Source organism: Pseudochaenichthys georgianus, chromosome 18 (assembly GCF_902827115.2).
Source record: "Pseudochaenichthys georgianus chromosome 18, fPseGeo1.2, whole genome shotgun sequence".
Lineage (NCBI taxonomy): Eukaryota > Metazoa > Chordata > Actinopteri > Perciformes > Channichthyidae > Pseudochaenichthys > Pseudochaenichthys georgianus.
The window spans coordinates 3,059,632-3,078,845 of record NC_047520.1 but is presented as its reverse complement, the minus strand read 5'-3'; the positions used below and the strand labels follow the sequence as shown (position 1 = coordinate 3,078,845).

General features: G+C 44.3%; 1 protein-coding gene across 1 annotated transcript in view; it reads right to left on the bottom strand.

The window, feature by feature from the left end:
- The window catches only part of clcn5b (chloride channel, voltage-sensitive 5b), a 32,734-nt gene that overhangs the window by 2,261 nt on the left and 11,259 nt on the right, over positions 1-19,214 (bottom strand). The window contains exons 3-13 of the mRNA XM_034106546.2: positions 14,093-14,262; positions 11,489-11,588; positions 10,746-10,933; positions 9,508-9,630; positions 8,032-8,238; positions 7,155-7,235; positions 4,615-4,849; positions 4,310-4,485; positions 3,865-4,002; positions 2,012-2,198; positions 21-163 (exon numbers count right to left, since the gene is read on the bottom strand). Coding sequence (XP_033962437.1) covers positions 21-163; positions 2,012-2,198; positions 3,865-4,002; positions 4,310-4,485; positions 4,615-4,849; positions 7,155-7,235; positions 8,032-8,238; positions 9,508-9,630; positions 10,746-10,933; positions 11,489-11,588; positions 14,093-14,262 — 1,748 coding nt within the window. The remainder of the gene's footprint in view (positions 1-20; positions 164-2,011; positions 2,199-3,864; positions 4,003-4,309; positions 4,486-4,614; positions 4,850-7,154; positions 7,236-8,031; positions 8,239-9,507; positions 9,631-10,745; positions 10,934-11,488; positions 11,589-14,092; positions 14,263-19,214) is intronic.

Sequence of the window (19,214 nt, the reverse complement as noted above, 5' to 3'; positions counted from 1 at the left end):
ACACACACACACACACACACCTCGTAGATCCCCTCTCTCCCCAAAGCGTCTGCCACCCATTTGCTGGTCATGGTGGCGGCCATGAGGGGCACGATGTACTCCAGCCCCCCGGTCAGCTCGAACATGATGACCACCAGAGACACCGTCATACGAGTCACTCCACCTGCAGGGAGGGAGAGAGGAAAGGTCAAAGGTCACCATGTCTCTTCTCCATCAACATGTGTCCCCTCTTCTTCAACATGTGTCCCCTCTTCTCCATGTCCCCCCCCCCCCCCGAATCTCCTCCTAGAGCACCATTGAGTTCTTTGTAACCAAATGTCTCTCAGAGGGGCGTGGGGAGGGGCTCCTTATTTTCATCTAAAGTAACAGACAAAGAATCAGCACTTTGGAAACAGAGCTGAAACAGAGGGGATTATGGGTAATGCTGCAATGATCTGTTTGGTGTTTCAGCCAATCAGAGACAGGCTCTGTGTATATCTGAGACCTGTGATATATTGATGAAGAACCGTATGATAGGGGACCTTTATCTTCCGCTCGTTGTGAAAAAGCTTAATTTTGACTGGAATGCGTACTGTTTTCACAAGTTCTGTTTTGTTAGTAAACACATTTAGATGATTATATGGTCTTAAAACAGTTCCTAGAATAGAATTGCTGGGTTATTTAGAGATATTATTACATTCACATGTTTTCAGCGTGACACTGCAGACCACTGAGACGCTACTGTCTCGTGTCCTCGCAGAGATATGGCTTATTGTACAGTCAATAAAGGAAAGAACATTATTCATCCTGCAGGGAAATTGTCCCGAAGGCAGAGGGAAGTAGAGGCATTTCTTTATTGTATTTAATAGTTTATTAAATGAATTATCGATTTAGATTTTTGTAAAACATGATTTAGTTTGGAAGACATTTAATGAACACTGTCAGCGTGTTTCTATATTTTTAAAAACAGCCTGACGTTGAGCTTCGATAGAAGTGTGATTTCTCATGTGATGCTAGACTTTCAAAGTGTTATTGTTGTTGTTGTTGTTGTTAGGTGCTTTCCCAAAGTTTCTCCGTATCGGATTTCAGGAATTAAGAGCAACAAATGTGTCATTTTTCAAACTAAATATAAGATGTTGAGGCAGACGGCCTCCGGGTAAACTGAGATTTGAAAGCTCTTACTGTATAAAGACATCACAGAGGCAGATTGTAGTGAAGCAGAAAGAATAACACCATTGACTTTGAAGTCGGATGAGACACAGGGAGTAATTCTTCGCCAACTGTATTCAATGCTACTTTGGGAAAGCTACTATTAAATAAAGAATGTGCCTTAATGGCAAAAATATGTTTGATATATTTCTGAAACAAAGAAACGTTGTCCGAGATCTTCCCCACTTTGAGTTCAACGTCTTGTAGGAAAGGCACAATACAAATAACGTGTACTCGTAGCATTTTATCGTCTTTTAAACAAAACAACCCAAAGCTGGCGTCTTACCTAATCACGCAGTGGCTCCCACCAAAAAAAAGTCACATTAAATAATTTCCCCCATTCACTTATGAAAAGGCAATATTCAATATAGCCCCCCCCCCCCCCTAGTGGGCCGCGAAGGCATTGCAAGTGGGTCGCCAAATAATTAGCAAAACATGATTTGTGTGTTAATATTTCATTACTAAGATTTTTTTATTTATTTGAACCTCCTTTCCTTATCTCGATCCTCCTTAGCAACGGTCATTACAGTCCTTGACAACGGTCTGCTCTGCTGGATTAACAACGTGTCACATGTTCTGAACTAACCAATCAGAACTTTATTTAGGGTTAGGGTTAGCCGCACATTTTTTTTAGATTCTTAAGTGGGCCCCGAGTTGGAAAGGTTGGGAACCGCTGCCATAGACACAGATATACTCTGAGCTGTGCTTGTCTTCGACCAGTTCAAATCTATTATTGCTTTGTTTTCTCCTCACCATATAGAACTATACACGATTTATTACCATATCATCTTTCAAACCAATCAACCCAGAGCTGTGGTCTCACCTAAGCACGCGGCGGCCCCCACCATGGCGTAGAGCCCCGGCGTGATGCAGTCGGCCCCCGGGGAGCACCACCCTTTGAAGATGAACCAGTCGTGGTTGTAGTAGGCCAGCTGCTCCATGCCCACTCCCAGCAGACGACCTGCTATCGCCCCCACCGCCATGCTGGGGATGAAGAGACCGGAGGGCACCTGGGGGAGGAAGAGGAAGAGGAGTGTTATGGCGCATTTCCCCTGCAGCGGTTTAAGCGTGCCGTGCCAAACCCGGCCCGTTTTTTGTTGCGTTTCCACCGGTTTCCACAAGGGGCTTGGCGTCGGGCCGAACCACGCCCCTTAGCTGTGATATAATGAGCATATACCACGGCCTGAAGTGAGCTATTGCTTAAGTAATACATTGTTAATAGCATGTTAATAGCATGTTATACGGTAGTTGTCAATGACAGAATTATCAATAAAGAACATTTACTTATTTAAAGTTTACTAATGCAAAGTATATGTTTAAGCAATAGCTCACGACAGGCCGTGGCGTATGGTCGTAAATATGAAGATGGATTATCAGAAATCATTGGATTATCCATTGGATTATCCATTGGATTAACCATTGGATTAACCATTGGACTAACCATTGGATTAACCATTGGACTAACCATTGGATTAACCATTGGACTAACCATTGGATTAACCATTGGATTAACCATTGGATTAACCATTGGATTAACCACTGGATTAACCACTGGATTAACCACTGGATTAACCACTGGATTAACCACTGGATTAACCATTGGATTAACCATTGGATTAACCTTCAGCAGCGTTGTTATCGTGTTGATGCCCGCGGGGCATGGGGCTTAACAGGTTAACTCAACAGCCATTCCTCTTTGTTGTTTTTGACCGTTTACTCGATGCTCCAGCGAGTCACGTGTCGGTGAGTCATGTTGCGAAAAGCGTCCAAGAGTTTAATTACACGTCAAACTATGATTCATAATCTGGTTCCAGAAATATTAAAGACAGCTGCTCTCGTTGCATTTTCACACGCCGAGTTACTCAAGAGTGCAGAGAAGGATGCATTATGGGCAATTTACGCTCTCTTCAAGTTTAGTACTGTTATTGCTGGCTGCTGCTTCACGAGCTCATTGTTGAAGAGATCATTACGGCTATGTGCAATGTACACATTTCTATGATTTAGTAATGTTAGTCCTGGCGGTTACTTCCATATTTTATATGTTCACTTACTTTCTTTATAGTTTTTTTATTTCTTACCGTGGATGTGAATTGATTTTATTAATGTGTGCTTGCCTCTTCATTTAATGTTCTTATTTATTGACCTGGTTCGACCTGAACATGAACTTTGCTCAATCATTTAAAGTAAAGAAACTAGCCTTATTGTAAGTCTTACATTACAAGCAGTTCCTCTGTTGTAGAAAAGAAAGAAAACAAATATATAGCCAACATAAATAAAAATAATATAAAGATAATGTGGGACGGGTAAAAGATTTCTGAATAATGAGAAACCAAATCCAGCATCAGCTAAAATAAACCTCATCGACCACAGAGGAGTTCAAAGCAGAGTCTTCACATAAGTATTGATAAGTGTGTGTGTGTGTGTGTGTGTGTCTGTGTGTGGCATTCAATAATTAAGACTGTCGTTAAGGAATGTGAGACTTCCATCTCCAACTATCGTAGTTGGTGTGTGTGTGTGTGTGTGTGTGTGTGTGTGTGTGTGTGTGTGTGTGTGTGTGTGTGTGTGTGTGTGTGTGTGTTGTGTGTGTGTGTGTGTGTGTGTGTGTGTGTGTGTGTGTGTGTGTGTGTGTGTGTGTGTGTGTGTGTGTGTGTGTGTGTGTGTGGTGTCTGGACGAACCTTCATGCCGAAGGTGATCACAGTGATCACGATCTTGAAGATGAGTGCGAGGGCCAGCTGCCAGAGGGCCGTGTACAGACCCACTCCTGCAGGACGGTCCGCCAGACAGTTCCCTACTGCCGTCTGAGTGTTGTTCAACTGAAGAGAGAGAGGGAGCGACACACGGAGAGGTAAACCAACACAGAGAGGACGGAGGAGATATATAAAAACTATATTTAAGGAATAGAAGGCGGCCAGAGAGAAGATATGAAAAAGACAAAAATGCATTTAAAGAAACTTGAAAAGGCGCTTAAACCGCGCTGGAGTGGAAATGCGCCATGCTTACTTTTCAGGAATTAAAATGACAAACTTGACTTGTTCTCTCCCAACACAAACAATCTCCTCCCTTCCGCCCACACAGATTCACCCTCCGGCACACACACACACACACACACCCTCCTCCCACCTGCTTGTATCCGCAGAGCTGCGAGGAGTCGAGCAGAGAGCAGTCGTTGAACAGCTCAGCGATCAGCTCCGCTCCGCTCATACGGGTGTAGCTGTTGGGGAAGGCGATGATGGCCGTGATCGCTGCCACCACCAGCACCTCGGTGACCGGGTAGTGCCCCAGACGGGTGGTTTTACCTGAGAGAGAGAAGGAGAAAGCTTTAAGAGGCATACTGGGGAGTGACAGACAAAAAAGGGACACACACAGAGAGAGAGAGAGAGAGAGAGAGAGAGAGAGAGAGAGAGAGAGAGAGAGAGAGCACTCACGTCTCCTGCACCAGGCGATGTTGGCCCTGATGAACAGCGCCCCCCAGAGGCCCCCGAAGATGCCCAGCAGGATGAAGGGGCCCAGCTCCACCAGGTGCCACGGGGCGTGAAACTCCACGTAGAACAGCACCAGCCGGCTGTTCCCAAACGGGTTGATGGAGCGCAGCGTGAAGGCGGCGACCAGCGCGGCGAAGAACGAGCGCCACAGAGTCTTCAGAGGGAAGTAGTAACTCACCTGGGGGAGAAAACAGGGGGAGAAAGATACAGAGAAATTAGACCAAAAGGATATATATACACAATCATTCAAATGTAATGATAATTAAAAGTGTGAAAATGAATCTTAAAAGTGTGAAAATGAATCTTAAAGTATGTAAAAAAACAGATTAACACCCTCCGAGGTGTCTAATTGTCTCCATGATGGTATGTTTGTGTTTTTATGTACCTCTTAGACTATTTAGCAACTTGTACAGTGTCCTTGGGTGTCATGGAAGGCGACTTAAATGAAGTGCTCAGTCCTTTTATTTTTTAGCTTCCGTAAGCTCAGGAGTTTCCCCTAAAGAAATACTATCATCCGAAATCTGCTCGGGTGTTTGGCTGAAGACAGACGGTAAAGCTGCCGAGACGCTTTCATTTCCCAAACCATCAAAATAAATGGAAAGCAATTAAAAAGCAAATCAGGTTAGTTTTGTTATCTGCTGCTGACGCACTTGCTGAATTATTCTCTCGCTGAAAACACAAGAAAATCTGATTATCTTGGTTCCTTTTAGCTGATTCACTTTAAGAAAACCAGTTTTAAGTAGAGGTTATTGCACAAATGTTTAAAGGGGACCTATCATGCAAAATGCACTTTGTGATGTCTTGTATACATCAACACGTGTCCCCGGTGTGTCGGGGAACTCACGCAGCGTCAGAAGATAAAACCCTCTCTCTTTTCCTCCGTACCCAAATCTCTAAAAACGGGGAACAACGGAGCTGATCCAGATTTGCATCCGATATGATGTAATATCTGAAATGTGGACCCACGGCCCAATCAGAAACGTTGCTATCAGAAACAATGCCCGACTGTTTGGACGTAATATGGTTGGTGTTTACATTAGCATTACTAACACTCAGAGCTAACTTGTGCTGGAGAGCATGTGTGTGAAGAAGCAGGAAGTAGAAAGGAACTCACCTTGTGGTGTAACCGGCAAGCAGTGATGTACCTGAACGCGTTCAATGAACGATCGTTCATGAACGCGTTCAATGAACGATCGTTCATGAACGCGTTCAATGAACGATCGTTCATGAACGCGTTCATATTTTGGGCGAACGTGAACTGAACGTACTGTATTTCCGCTAGATGAACGTAATTGAGAACGCGTTCATTCTCAGCGCTGTATAACGGCGTTCAAAAGTGCGTTCATTCTCAGCACTGTATTATAACGGCGTTCAAAAGTGTGCCAGATTTCATATGCCTTTCAGCCGAAAACCCAGTTAAAACACACCGTAAACAGGCTTCAAAATAATGCGGAAAACCACCCAATCTGGCAACAGCAGGCTGCCTGTGACGCGTACACGCCTGTCACCCCTGGCTGTCGCACTAAAATATAAATATACTAAATATATCAGACTCCTCACAACAAACAATGTGGAACCGCGGAACCGGCGGCCATTGAATGAATGAATGAATGAGTATGGATGAAGCCGAAAGCAGCTGCAGCAGCACTCGCTCAGAGTGAGACTCTACGGCGTCGGCGTATGAGCATTTAAAAGAGTTTTACGTTAAAGTCAGTACTGACTCAGACGGAAAAAATCAAACGTTTGCCTGTAAACTGTGTCCGCCCGGTTTGAAAAAGCAAGTCCGTACATCGTCGACAACAAACCTTAAACGGCACATTGAGAATAAGCACACGACCATCCTTTCACGGTATGTGCGAGTGGCGAATAAAAAAGAGAGCCAAAACAGATCCACTACCACCCAAATCCCATTAACATCGTACAGGAGACAAATAATAGCTCGCAGCAACGTATTGAAAAAAGAACTATAAACTATAAATTAGTTCATTTTTGAAACCATGAACTTTAGTTCAACATTTTGAATTATGAACTATGAACTGAACTAGTTCATTTTAAAATGTGTGAACTGTGAACTGAACTAGTTCATGTAGAAAGTGAACTTTCCCAACACTGCCGGCAAGAGAGAAAGCCTTTGAGCTCCAGACTGTTTCAGATCCTTGATGATCCATGATATGGCGTTTCATCACGGCAGCATTTAGTTTAGACGGTAGCTGCCGGGTCCCGCGTGAGCTCAGACCCCTCCTCTTTTATTTGTTAAAGCTTTATACCCAAATCAGCACTTTTGAAACAGGAAGTGAAACAGAGGGATATGAGGCGTGGCTAGAATGATCCGTTTGGTATTTTGAGCAAACACTTCATAGACATGTTTTTTATATATTTGTATATATCTGAGACCTGTGCTGTTGCCTAGAAATAGCCTGATAGGCGACCTTCAAAGCCTGGTGAATCAGCGGGACAGAAGGGAATAAATACATGTTTCTCACCTCCTCTAAGCTAAACAGCACCCCTCCAATGGGAGCCCCGAAGGCCACGGACACACCCACCGCTGCTGCTGCAGATAACACCTGCAAGGAAACACACACACTCATTTGATCAGCAGCACAACCGAGACGTCCAACTGAGACTATCAAACACCCAGACATCAAAGGAACGCTGTGTTCTCCTCATATACACGGAGTAACAAATGAATGATTTATTTCTTTAGCGACGGTTTTTCTAGAATTTTGGGTAATATTCAAAAACTATAAGACGGTTCTGAGAAGTTAAATTACTAAAGCGTCTTGTAGCTTTGACAAAAGCTTGGAAACAAACTCCCAATTCCAGAGAAACGGTCCTTTTAAGGTAGAAAACAGAAACTATATGAGCATTTCTCTTCTAAACCGAACATAATGATCACAATGAACCTAAAAGCATTCAAACCCTCTTTATCTGCAATTCATTGTTTGCTTGACTTTTATAACACCTGCAGGATTGTCTACTACTACCACAACTACCTACTACTACCACTACTACCACTACCTACCTACAACTACCTACCTACCTACTACAAGTACCTACCACAACTACCTACCTACCTACTACAACTACCTACCTACCTACCTACCTACTACAACTACCTACCTACCTACCTACCTACCTACCTACCTACCCACCCACCCACTACTACAACTACCTACTACACCTACCTACCTTTTTTCTTTTTCTAGGACTTTGGGTAATATTCAAAAACCATAAGACTGCTCTGAGAAGTGAAATGACTTGTTTTCTGTCACGGAGTCTTGTAGCTTTGGGAGAGTTCATTGCAACTGTTGAAATGTCCTCAACTGTCACGTAAAGAAGAACCCTCATCCCGGTGCGTACCTCTCTCCGCTTGGCCTCGTTCTTCCGGTACTTGGTGAACAGGTGACACAGTATGTTGGCGCAGCAGCAGGCCACGTGCACCAGAGGGCCCTCCTTCCCCAAACTGAGCCCCGAGGACACGGCTAACACCAGGGTGATGACCTTTATGAGCAGGGTCCACTTCCCCAGGTAGCCGCGGATGATGAACCCACTCAGGATGGTTTTAATCTGAGAGACAGAGGAGTGTGGGTTAGCGAGTGTTGCTGCGAGGCATCGGTTTACACGTGTGTGTGAGATAACGTGTAAACCGAGAGAAGGGAAGGAGTGATATTTGAGTTTGTGTTGTGGCAAATAAGCCGTTAACCCGCCGTGCGTGGGCCTGATGACCTCTGTCTGACCTCTGTCTGACCTTTGAGGGAGAGTAGCAGAGACGTTCAGAGTTTGTATTTGTAGGGAAGAGCTGTGTGTGTGTTTTGTTGTGTATATATATGACACACACACACACTTGACAATAACATGTCCTTGTCAGCAAATCTCTCCGGCTTTTCACTCCCTTAGAAATAAAGAGCGAGAGGATAGGAGACGAGGAGAGAGGATAGCTTTTAGCTTTAGTGTCCACTTAATATCACTAATCCGTATTATTGCAGTTTGGATGTAAATAAATCAGAGTTAATTGAAGCTGTTAGGGAAGGACATGTATTTGCATTAAATAAAGCTAAAGAGAACACGTATTTGCTGTCCAAGCAATCCACTGAGTCCAAACCAAACATCTGGAAACTGTTTAAACCTGCAGATCACTTGTTGCTTTCATTTAAAGACATAAAAAACCATTCAAATAATTAAAAGCCTGCAGGAGTAACATGTTATTATCCGCGGTAGAAGTCCTTTAATTTGAGGAATGGGTCTTTACAGTATATTGACTATTAGGTCAAACATTAGGCGCGTTCACACCGCACGTACAGGGACTTTCGTGGGAGAAAAAGGTTCCTATGTCGATTGGCTGGGCGGATTGCAAACCACGCCCCGTAAAACTCCCAAAAAGTTTTGTGAAGCCGCCATTTTATTATCCTCGCATTAGCATTAGCATTAGCCCAGCGCACCAACGCAGAGAGACTAACTTATGGCAACACAAAATAAAACATGGTGGAGATGAGGAGGTGTCGGCGATTTACTTGGAAGGCTTCAGTAGAAGCTGCTGGGACTCCCAGCAGCTTCTACTGAAGCCAGTCCACAACTCCGGGGACTTCCGGCCGGGGACTCCGGGTGGCAGTATACGCCGTGAAGTGGTTTGCGGCCTGCCAGTAAACCCAAAGCAGAAGAAGAAGTGACGTCAGCGGCTTCATTTGCCTAATCCACCCTCAGGGACTTATTCCGTTGTGAACGCGATCTGTACTTAGTTCTGTACTAAAGAGTTCAGATGAACCTTTGTGGGGAAGGTACTGCGGTGTGAAAGCGCCTATTGAGGAAATAAGTGAACCCTTCGGTGCTGCCTTTTACCTCTGGTATTCCTGAGCCGCATGCGTACGGAGCGAACGCCCTGACCAGCGCCACGGCCAGGAAAGCGAAGAGTAAAGCCCAGAAGATGTACATCATGTAGTTCACTATGTAGGCGAAGGGACCCTGGGGAGAAACACACACACACACACACACACACACTTATTAAAAACAGATTAAATCCTAGATACTTGATGTAGTACATCCAGGCTTTATGCACATGAATAGTAAAACAGTTTGCCTGCTTATCTAAGACTTGCTCCAGTCTTTGCTTTCACTCATTTTCTTAAATAAACACCACATTTTTACAGTACAATATATTTTGTATGTATCTTTATGTGCATGTATGAATGGCTGTCTCTGTTCATTTGCATATTTTAGTTATTTAGTTTTTCTGTACAGCACTTTAGAGTGATTTTATACACACACACACACACACACACACACACACACACACACACACACACACACACACACACACACACACACACACACACACACACACACACACACACACACACACACACACACACACACACACACACACACACACACACACACACACACACACACACACACACACACACACACACACACACACACACACACACACACACCACACACACACACACACACACACACACACACACACACACACACACACACACACACACACACACACACACACACACACACACAAGGTGCATCTGTGGCGTCATGACAGCTTACGACCAGCAGATGGAATCAAAGCGCCATCACAACTTTTCTTGGTGTCAGAAAAGTAAGTGACTATTAAATTGTGCAACTGGTCCATTTCTATCAGGAGGAACTCTTTCATAAGCACGTAAGAAGATAGTGGGACACGTAAGAAGATAGTGGGACACGTAAGAAGATAGTGGGACACGTAAGAAGATAGTGGGACACGTAAGAAGATAGTGGGACAGGCAGCAGCTCATAGTCCATGGAATCGATACAGAATGTGCTTAATTCAAACAGTTGGAGCCGAGGCATTTATCATCCCAAATCTCCCTCTGTAAACACCGGCTTGAGCTAGCTTGGCTATCATATAATAATAATAATAATAATAATAATAATAATAATAATAATAATAACTTAAATGTACATAGCGCCTTTCAGGAGACGAGGTGGATGAGGGTGGGAGTGATATGCTGCCATGTATACATTTAACAGACGTGTGCAACACATCCATTTCCCTCTGGATGAAAGGTGTGTTTTTGTACCTCTGCGGTGCCGGTGATGAGCTCGGCCCAGCTCTGCCACTGGGGGCACTGGTCCCTCTCCTGGAAGGTGGTCTCGTTGGACTTCCAGCAGCAGTGCTCGTGGTTAAACCAGAAGCCCACCAGACAAATCCCCTCCTTCATGTCCGTCAGCCAGTGGGCCGCGATGTCGATACCACCGGCTAGAGCACCTGGAGGAGAGGAAGAGGAGGAGGAAGTCAGGACAATGGGAAGGACTGCTGCTGCTGCTGCTGCAGTAATTTAAATGTGTTATCTTTAATATATATAGTTTTTCTAATGCATGCTTCTAAGTTAACAATAAGCTGTCTTTGGCTCTTTTCTGCTGTAACAGATGTACATTTCCCCTCTGTGGCACTAATAAAGGTATTCTGATTCTGCCTCTGTGGTCTCAACTTGGTTTGCTTGTCAGTATCACTTCTCTTAGCTAATGTCGCCCTGCTGCCTGTTTTCAGTGCAGTGTAGTTGCTCTCCACCCGCCTGTCAGTCACCACGTGTGAACTCACTGCAAGCAGAGGCAACGAGCACAGAAACAAGAAGAGAGGTGTGAACAGGTTCCTCCTACAGACACATGAAGTGCACAGTGCACATCGTGTTCAAGTGTACATTTAAATAAAGTGGGTTTCTTTCTGGAAACAATGCCCCAGTTGTTCAGATCAAAACGCAGGCTTTACTGTTAGGCTGATTAAATCCACAGATCAGACACATATACATATATGTGTGTGTACCTGACATGAGTCCCACCAGCAGCATGAGCAGCCATCCAGAGAAAGCATCACTGACGCTGTGCAGCAGAGCCATCGTGGACAGTTTGCTCTTATTGGTGATCTGAGTGGACATAAAGACAAGGGGATCAATATCGACAAATCCTTCATTACATACAAGTAGTGCAGAGTAATAGTGTCAAGCATGGCTGTTTTAAAATCTACTACTGCTGCTACTACCTACGACAACCTACTACTACTACTACTACTACCACCTACTACTACTGCCACTACTGCTACTACCACCACTGCCTCCTACTACTACTACTACTACTACCACCACCTACTACTACTACTGCCACTACTGCTACTACCACCACTGCCTCCTACTACCACTACTACCACTACTGCTACTACCTACTACCACCTACTACTACTGCCACTACTGCTACTACCACCACTGCCTCCTACTACTACTACCACCTACTACTAACACCTGCTACTACCTACTGCTGCTGCTACTACTACCACCTACTACAACTTCTACTACTACCACCTACTACAACTACCACCTACTACTACTACCACCACCTACTACTACTACTACTACTACTACTACCACCTACTACTAACACCTGCTACTACTACTGCCTACTGCTGCTACTACTACCACCTACTACTACTACTACTACCACCACCACCACTAATGCTACTACCGCCACCTACTACTACAACTTCTACTACTACCACCTACTACAACTTCTACTACTACCACCTACTACAACTTCTACTACTACTACTACTGCCACCTACTACTACTACTACTACTACTACCACCTACTACTACTACTACTACTGCCTCCTACTACTACTACCACCTACTACTAACACCTGCTACTACTACTGCCTACTGCTGCTACTACTACCACCTACTACTACTACTACTACCACTACTACTACTACTGCTACTACTACTACTACCACCTACTACTACTACTACTACTACCACCTACTACTACTACTACTACCACCTACTACCACTACTACTACTACTACTACTACTACCACCTACTACTACTACTACTACCACCTACTACTACTACTACTACTACCTACTACCACCTACTACTACTACTACCACCACTACTACTACTGCTGCTACTACCACCACTACTACTGCTGCTACTACCTACTACCACCTACTACTACTTCTACTGCTACTACTACCACTACTGCTGCTACTACAACCTACTACTACCGCTACTACTACTACTACCGCTACTACTACCACTACTACCGCTACTACTACTACTACCGCTACTACTACTACTGCTGCTACTACTACTTACTACCACTTACTACTGCTACTACTACTACTTACTACCACCTACTACTGCTACTACTACTGCTACTGCTGCTACTACCACCTACTACTACTGCTACTACTACCACCTACTACTACCATCTACTACCACTACCACCGCTGCTACTATTACTACTACTACTGCTGCTGCTACTACTACTACTACTACTACTACTACTACTACCAACTACTACTGCTACTACTACCAACTACTACTGCTACTACTACTACCTACTACCACTGCTACCACCTACCACCACTACTACTACTACCACCACCTACTACTACTACTACTACCACTGCTACTACCACTGCTACTACCACCTACTACTACTACCTACTACCACTGCTACTACTACTACCACCTACTACTACTACCACTACTACTACCACCTACTACTACTACTACTACCACTGCTACTACTACTACTACCACCTACTACTACTACTACCACTGCTACTACTAATACTACCACCTACTACTACCACCTACTACTACTACTACCACCACCACTACTACTACTACTACCACTGCTACTACTACCACCTACTACTACTACTACTACCACTACTACCACTACTACCACCGCTACTACCTACTACCGCTGCTACTACTGCTGCTACTACTACTACTACTACTGCTGCTACTACTACCACCTACTACTACTACTACCACTGCTGCTACTACTACCACCTACTGCTACTACTGCTACTACCACTGCTACTACTACTACTACTACTACCACCTACTACTGCTACTACTACTACCACCTACTACTACTACTACTACTACCACCGCTACTACCTACTACCACTGCTACTACTACTACTACCACTGCTGCTACTACTACTACTACTACTGCTACTGCTGCTACTACTACCACCTACTACTACTACTGCTACTACCTACTACCACTGCTACTACTACTACTACCACTGCTGCTACTACTACTACTACTACTGCTACTGCTACTACCACCTACTACTACTACGACTACTACTACCACCTACTACTACTACTACCTACTACCACTGCTACTACTACTACCACTACTACCTACTACCACCGCTACTACCTACTACCACCGCTACTACCACTGCTACTACTACTACCACTGCTACTACTACTACTACTACTGCCACTATGAAACTTCAAGATACATTTTTGAGAATAAATATAACTACTTGCGTTAGCTCGTATGCTAGTTTCACAGTATAACACTTCTATGGACCCCACCCCCCCCCCATGGCCCCCTTCTCCGTACCTCTCGGTGTCGCTCTCGGTCCTTGCTCTTCTCTCGGACCCAGTCGATGGTGTTGAAGTCCTCGTAGGTGCCCAGCCCGGGGAGCGTTTCCTCCAGAGGGTCCAACGGTTTGCCGCCCCCGTTCATCCCTGCCGCTCCGCTGCTGCTGCTGCCCGGCTCCTCGTAAGATCCTGAGAGAGAGAGAGAGAGAGAGAGAGAGAGAGAGAGAGAGAGAGAGAGAGAGAGAGAGAGAGAGGCATATTAAAGGTCACCTATTATGCAAAATCCCCCTCTTCATGTCTCTTCTACATCAACATGTGTCCCCTCTTCTCCATGTCTCTTCTACATCAACATGTGTCCCCTCTTCTTCATGTCTCTTCTACATCAACATGTGTCCCCTCTTCTTCATGTCTCTTCTACATCAACATGTGTCCCCTCTTCTCCATGTCTCTTCTACATCAACATGTGTCCCCTCTTCTCCATGTCTCTTCTACATCAACATGTGTCCCCTCTTCTTCATGTCTCTTCTACATCAACATGTGTCCCCTCTTCTTCATGTCTCTTCTACATCAACATGTGTCCCCTCTTCTTCATGTCTCTTCTACATCAACATGTGTCCCCTCTTCTTCATGTCTCTTCTACATCAACATGTGTCCCCTCTTCTCCATGTCTCTTCTACATCAACATGTGTCCCCTCTTCTTCATGTCTCTTCTACATCAACATGTGTCCCCTCTTCTTCATGTCTCTTCTACATCAACATGTGTCCCCTCTTCTTCATGTCTCTTCTACATCAACATGTGTCCCCTCTTCTTCATGTCTCTTCTACATCAACATGTGTCCCCTCTTCTCCATGTCTCTTCTACATCAACATGTGTCCCCTCTTCTTCATGTCTCTTCTACATCAACATGTGTCCCCTCTTCTTCATGTCTCTTCTACATCAACATGTGTCCCCTCTTCTTCATGTCTCTTCTACATCAACATGTGTCCCCTCTTCTTCCTGTCTCTTCTACATCAACATGTGTCCCCTCTTCTCCACGTCTCTTCTACATCAACATGTGTCCCCTCGTCTTCATGTCTCTTCTACATCAACATGTGTCCCCTCTTCTCCATGTCTCTTCTACATCAACATGTGTCCCCTCTTCTTCATGTCTCTTCTACATTAACATGTGTCCCCTCTTCTTCATGTCTCTTCTACATCAACATGTGTCCCCTCTTCTCCGTGTCTCTTCTACATCAACATGTGTCCCCTCTTCTCCATGTCTCTTCTACATCAACATGTGTCCCCTCTTCTCCATGTCTCTTCTACATCAACATGTGTCCCCTCTTCTCCAATCAGTAACCAAGGTAACCCCCCCCCCCCCCCCTTATCACCTGAATCTCCTCCTAGAGCGCCATTGAGTTCTTTGTAACCAAATCTCCCTCAGAGGGGCGTGGGGAGGGGCTCCTTATTTTCATCTAAAGTAACAGACAGAGAATCAGCACTTTGGAAACAGGGCTGAAACAGAGGGGATTATGGGTAATGCTGCAATGACCTGTTTGGTGTTTCAGCCAATCAGAGACAGGCTCTGTATATATCTGAGACGATGAAGAACAGTGTGATAGGGGGCCTTTAGCGTCCTCACACAGACACCAGGCTCTCCCGGCGACCACAGTGTTGTTGACTTGTCATTTTAAAGCAAGTCGTTCTTTTGTTTTCAGCCATGTTGCTCCATCATTACATATTGTGTGGGTGACACACCCTTCTGTGGTCAGAGGAGTTCAGGCTTCCACTTAGTTATAAGACAATACATAGAATGAATGTACAAGACGAGCATGTGACCTCCTTCACACACGGAGAACTCCAGCAGTGTTTCCCACACATCTACTGCAACACCAGGCCCAGGGTGAACTGCATTCAGCCTATGTCAATATACTCAAAGCAGCATCTACTCTTATATCTCAAATCTGCACAATTAGAGCCAACGGTAAAGCTGGAGGGAAATGTAAATAAAACGTCTTAACAAAACAAAAGTCCCTGCATAATGTCACATCCAATACAGATGAATCTTACTCAACACCTTAGCATGATGGCTAATCATGTACACCTTGTTCTTGGGGTGTCTCAAGGGGAGTGTCGTCTGAATATTTCCCCTAAAACAAATATAATTCTCGAGGGACCACGAATATGAGCTTTGGTGCCAGATGCGGACGGAGATCATATTTGACTCGTAGTCAAATTACTTCCGATATGAATCTAACCTAGAACAAAGAAACAAGACTCAGTGATACTCTAACGCAGTGGTTCTCAAATGGGGGTACGCGGACCCCTAGGGGTACGTTGGAGTACTGCAGGGGGTACGTGAGATTTATTTTATGTTCATGAAAAAAAACCTTAAAGGTGGGGTAGGTACGTTTGAGAAACCGGCTCGAGAAACACTTGTTATAGTCCATGGAATGCTCTTAACATCCAGATAGCAATGAATATCTGAAGTGCTTTGACGACAAATCCATACAAAAATATCATTCCTGGAAGTCGTGGCGCTGTAAAAAGCACGACCAATCACCTGAGCCGGCTAAAGTAACTGGATGGCCTACCTGCCTGTCAGCCTGTCAGCCTTCCATCGGGGCACACACTTATCTCGTGCCCTCATTGTTCGTGTGTGTTGGAGGAGGGGCACTCGAGCTGGTTTCTCCAACATTACATACCCCACCTTTAAGTAATGCATTTAAAACAAACTACTAATAGCAGATGAACTTCTTTATTCTAAGGTTACAGAAACTCTGGATAATAAAATGGGAAAGTAAACGGGGTGCTCTCTTTTCCTCTCCCTCTCCTGAGAGCCCGTCAGTCTCCTGCAGCTCGCTGAACCTGTAAGAAGTGACCCGACAGTAAAGAATAAATATATTTATCACTAGTTTAGCTAGTTCCAGAGTAGATAAACTAGCCAAGTGTGTTAGGTCTGACTCTTAGTGTATTTTGCTCGGCTCAACGGTCCGTCACAGCGGCGGCGCTGTGATCATGCAGAGCTGCGTGTTCTCCGTCAGCAGCAGCTGATCTGATCTCTCTCTCGCGTCCGGTTAGACTTCACTCGCGTTTATGTCCAAATCTATCAGATCTAGCTAGTTCTAGTTAATGATTTACTGCCTGCTTTTCAAAAGGACCTAAACAGTAAGCGTTGCTTGGCAACGGCGTGTGGCCGCAAAGTATAGCGCAGCATTATGCATATGTTTATATGAGGGGTCAAAATCCCATGCTCATAAAATGCTCATATATTGTTTTCTCTTCGTTCCCCATGTCACAAAATAGATAAATAAATAGATAGATATACCAATTATAGGAAAAGTAAGGAAGTTTGAGCGGCGTGGGTTTTATATTCATCGACTAGAGTTACACATAATTCAAAACTCGAAGTGTAATAACTGCAGGTGCCTCCCTGTCAGAATGACAAAGGTCTCAGTGAAGCTTGAGCCCATGTTTCACTACATTGTAAGTACAACTTAAAGATCAGTTCAAAGTAACTAATGTCGTCTCCGTGTTATTGCACGATGTTAAAATTGGTTGGCCATGAATTTAGTGATGGATTGTAAACATTTAAATGTAGCATTTAAGTGTTTCTCAGTTACTGTTGTTGTTTTAATAAATCAGACACGATGGTGCAGCGCTGCGCTGTACCTCTTTATAGAGGCTTTGTTCCCCTAACTAATTGTGTTCGCGCTGATCAGGGGGTGCTTGGCTGCATTGTTTTTCAAAGGGGACCACGTACATGATTGAAAAAAGTTTGAGAACCACTGCTCTAACGTCTTGTTTTAAAATCAATACAACGTATATTTTTCACTGAATTAGTCTCCACACACACACACACACACACACACACACACACACACACACACACACACACACACACACACACACACACACACACACACACACACACACACACACACCACACACACACACACACACACACACACACACACACACACACACACACACACACACACACACACACACACACACACACACACACACACACACACACACACCACACACACACACACACACACACACACACACACACACACACACACACACACACACACACACACACACACACACACACACACACACACACACACACCCCCTTGAGAAAGTGCTAGCAGCAGCAAATCCACTGTTATTGCTGAGTGAACAAAGCAGCTTCAGAAGATGTGCATTGTGACCTGCAGCAACAGAGAGCTCTGAGGACGTGGCAGCGTTTCAGCCACAGACAGCGGCCAATCAGAAGCGGCCCTGAGCAGAAACAGGAATTTAACACTTATTTAATTATATATCTTAAGATTTAAGACTTTTTTTAATCACTTAAAGAAAGAATCTATTTCTAACATGCTTTATATATTTCTTGTATTTATTGCCTTATATTTTCCAACAGAGAGGCGACATCCCGCCCGTCTACTTCCGCCCCATGGGACCTTGTTACAGAACAATCATGTATTTAAGTCAATGGAGAGAAAACGTATCTTTCGATCCCGTTTGAATTGTGCCACGAATTACACACATGATGTTTGTCAATCTTAAAAAACCATTTCCAAGTCAAAAAAGTCACAGTTTGTCGTAAAACTGTTGAAATATAAGACGATGAAAAATACGCAACTAGAAAGACTACAACTCCCAGAATCCTGGTCCCGCATGCTGGCTCTTAGGAACCGACTCACTCCCCTTGTGTGTGTGCACAGCTCTCAACGCGCCCAGACTTGGAGTGATTTTCACCTCGTTTAATACTTTCCGCCTCATTCTGAAAGAAGAAGTGAAATGTTTCAACGTGACGGCCATCTTGGTGTGTGGTGCGAGATGGGAGTTGTAGTTCATTCAGCGGTTTCGAACAAAGTGTTACTTCACAGTTTTAAAACACATTTTAATTTTTTTAACTTGCAAAATCATCTTTTAAATGGACAAACATCATGTGTGTAATTCGTGGCACATTTCAAACGGGATCAAAAGACAATCTTTCTCTCGCCATTGACTTCAATACATACTTTTTCAGAAATAAGGTCCCATGGCGGAAAGGGAGACTTCGCCTCTCCATTACGTTTGGGTATTTTATTTCCATTTGAACTTGTATTAATTGTCTGATTGTATTTCAATGCAGTGCTGAAATGCTTTT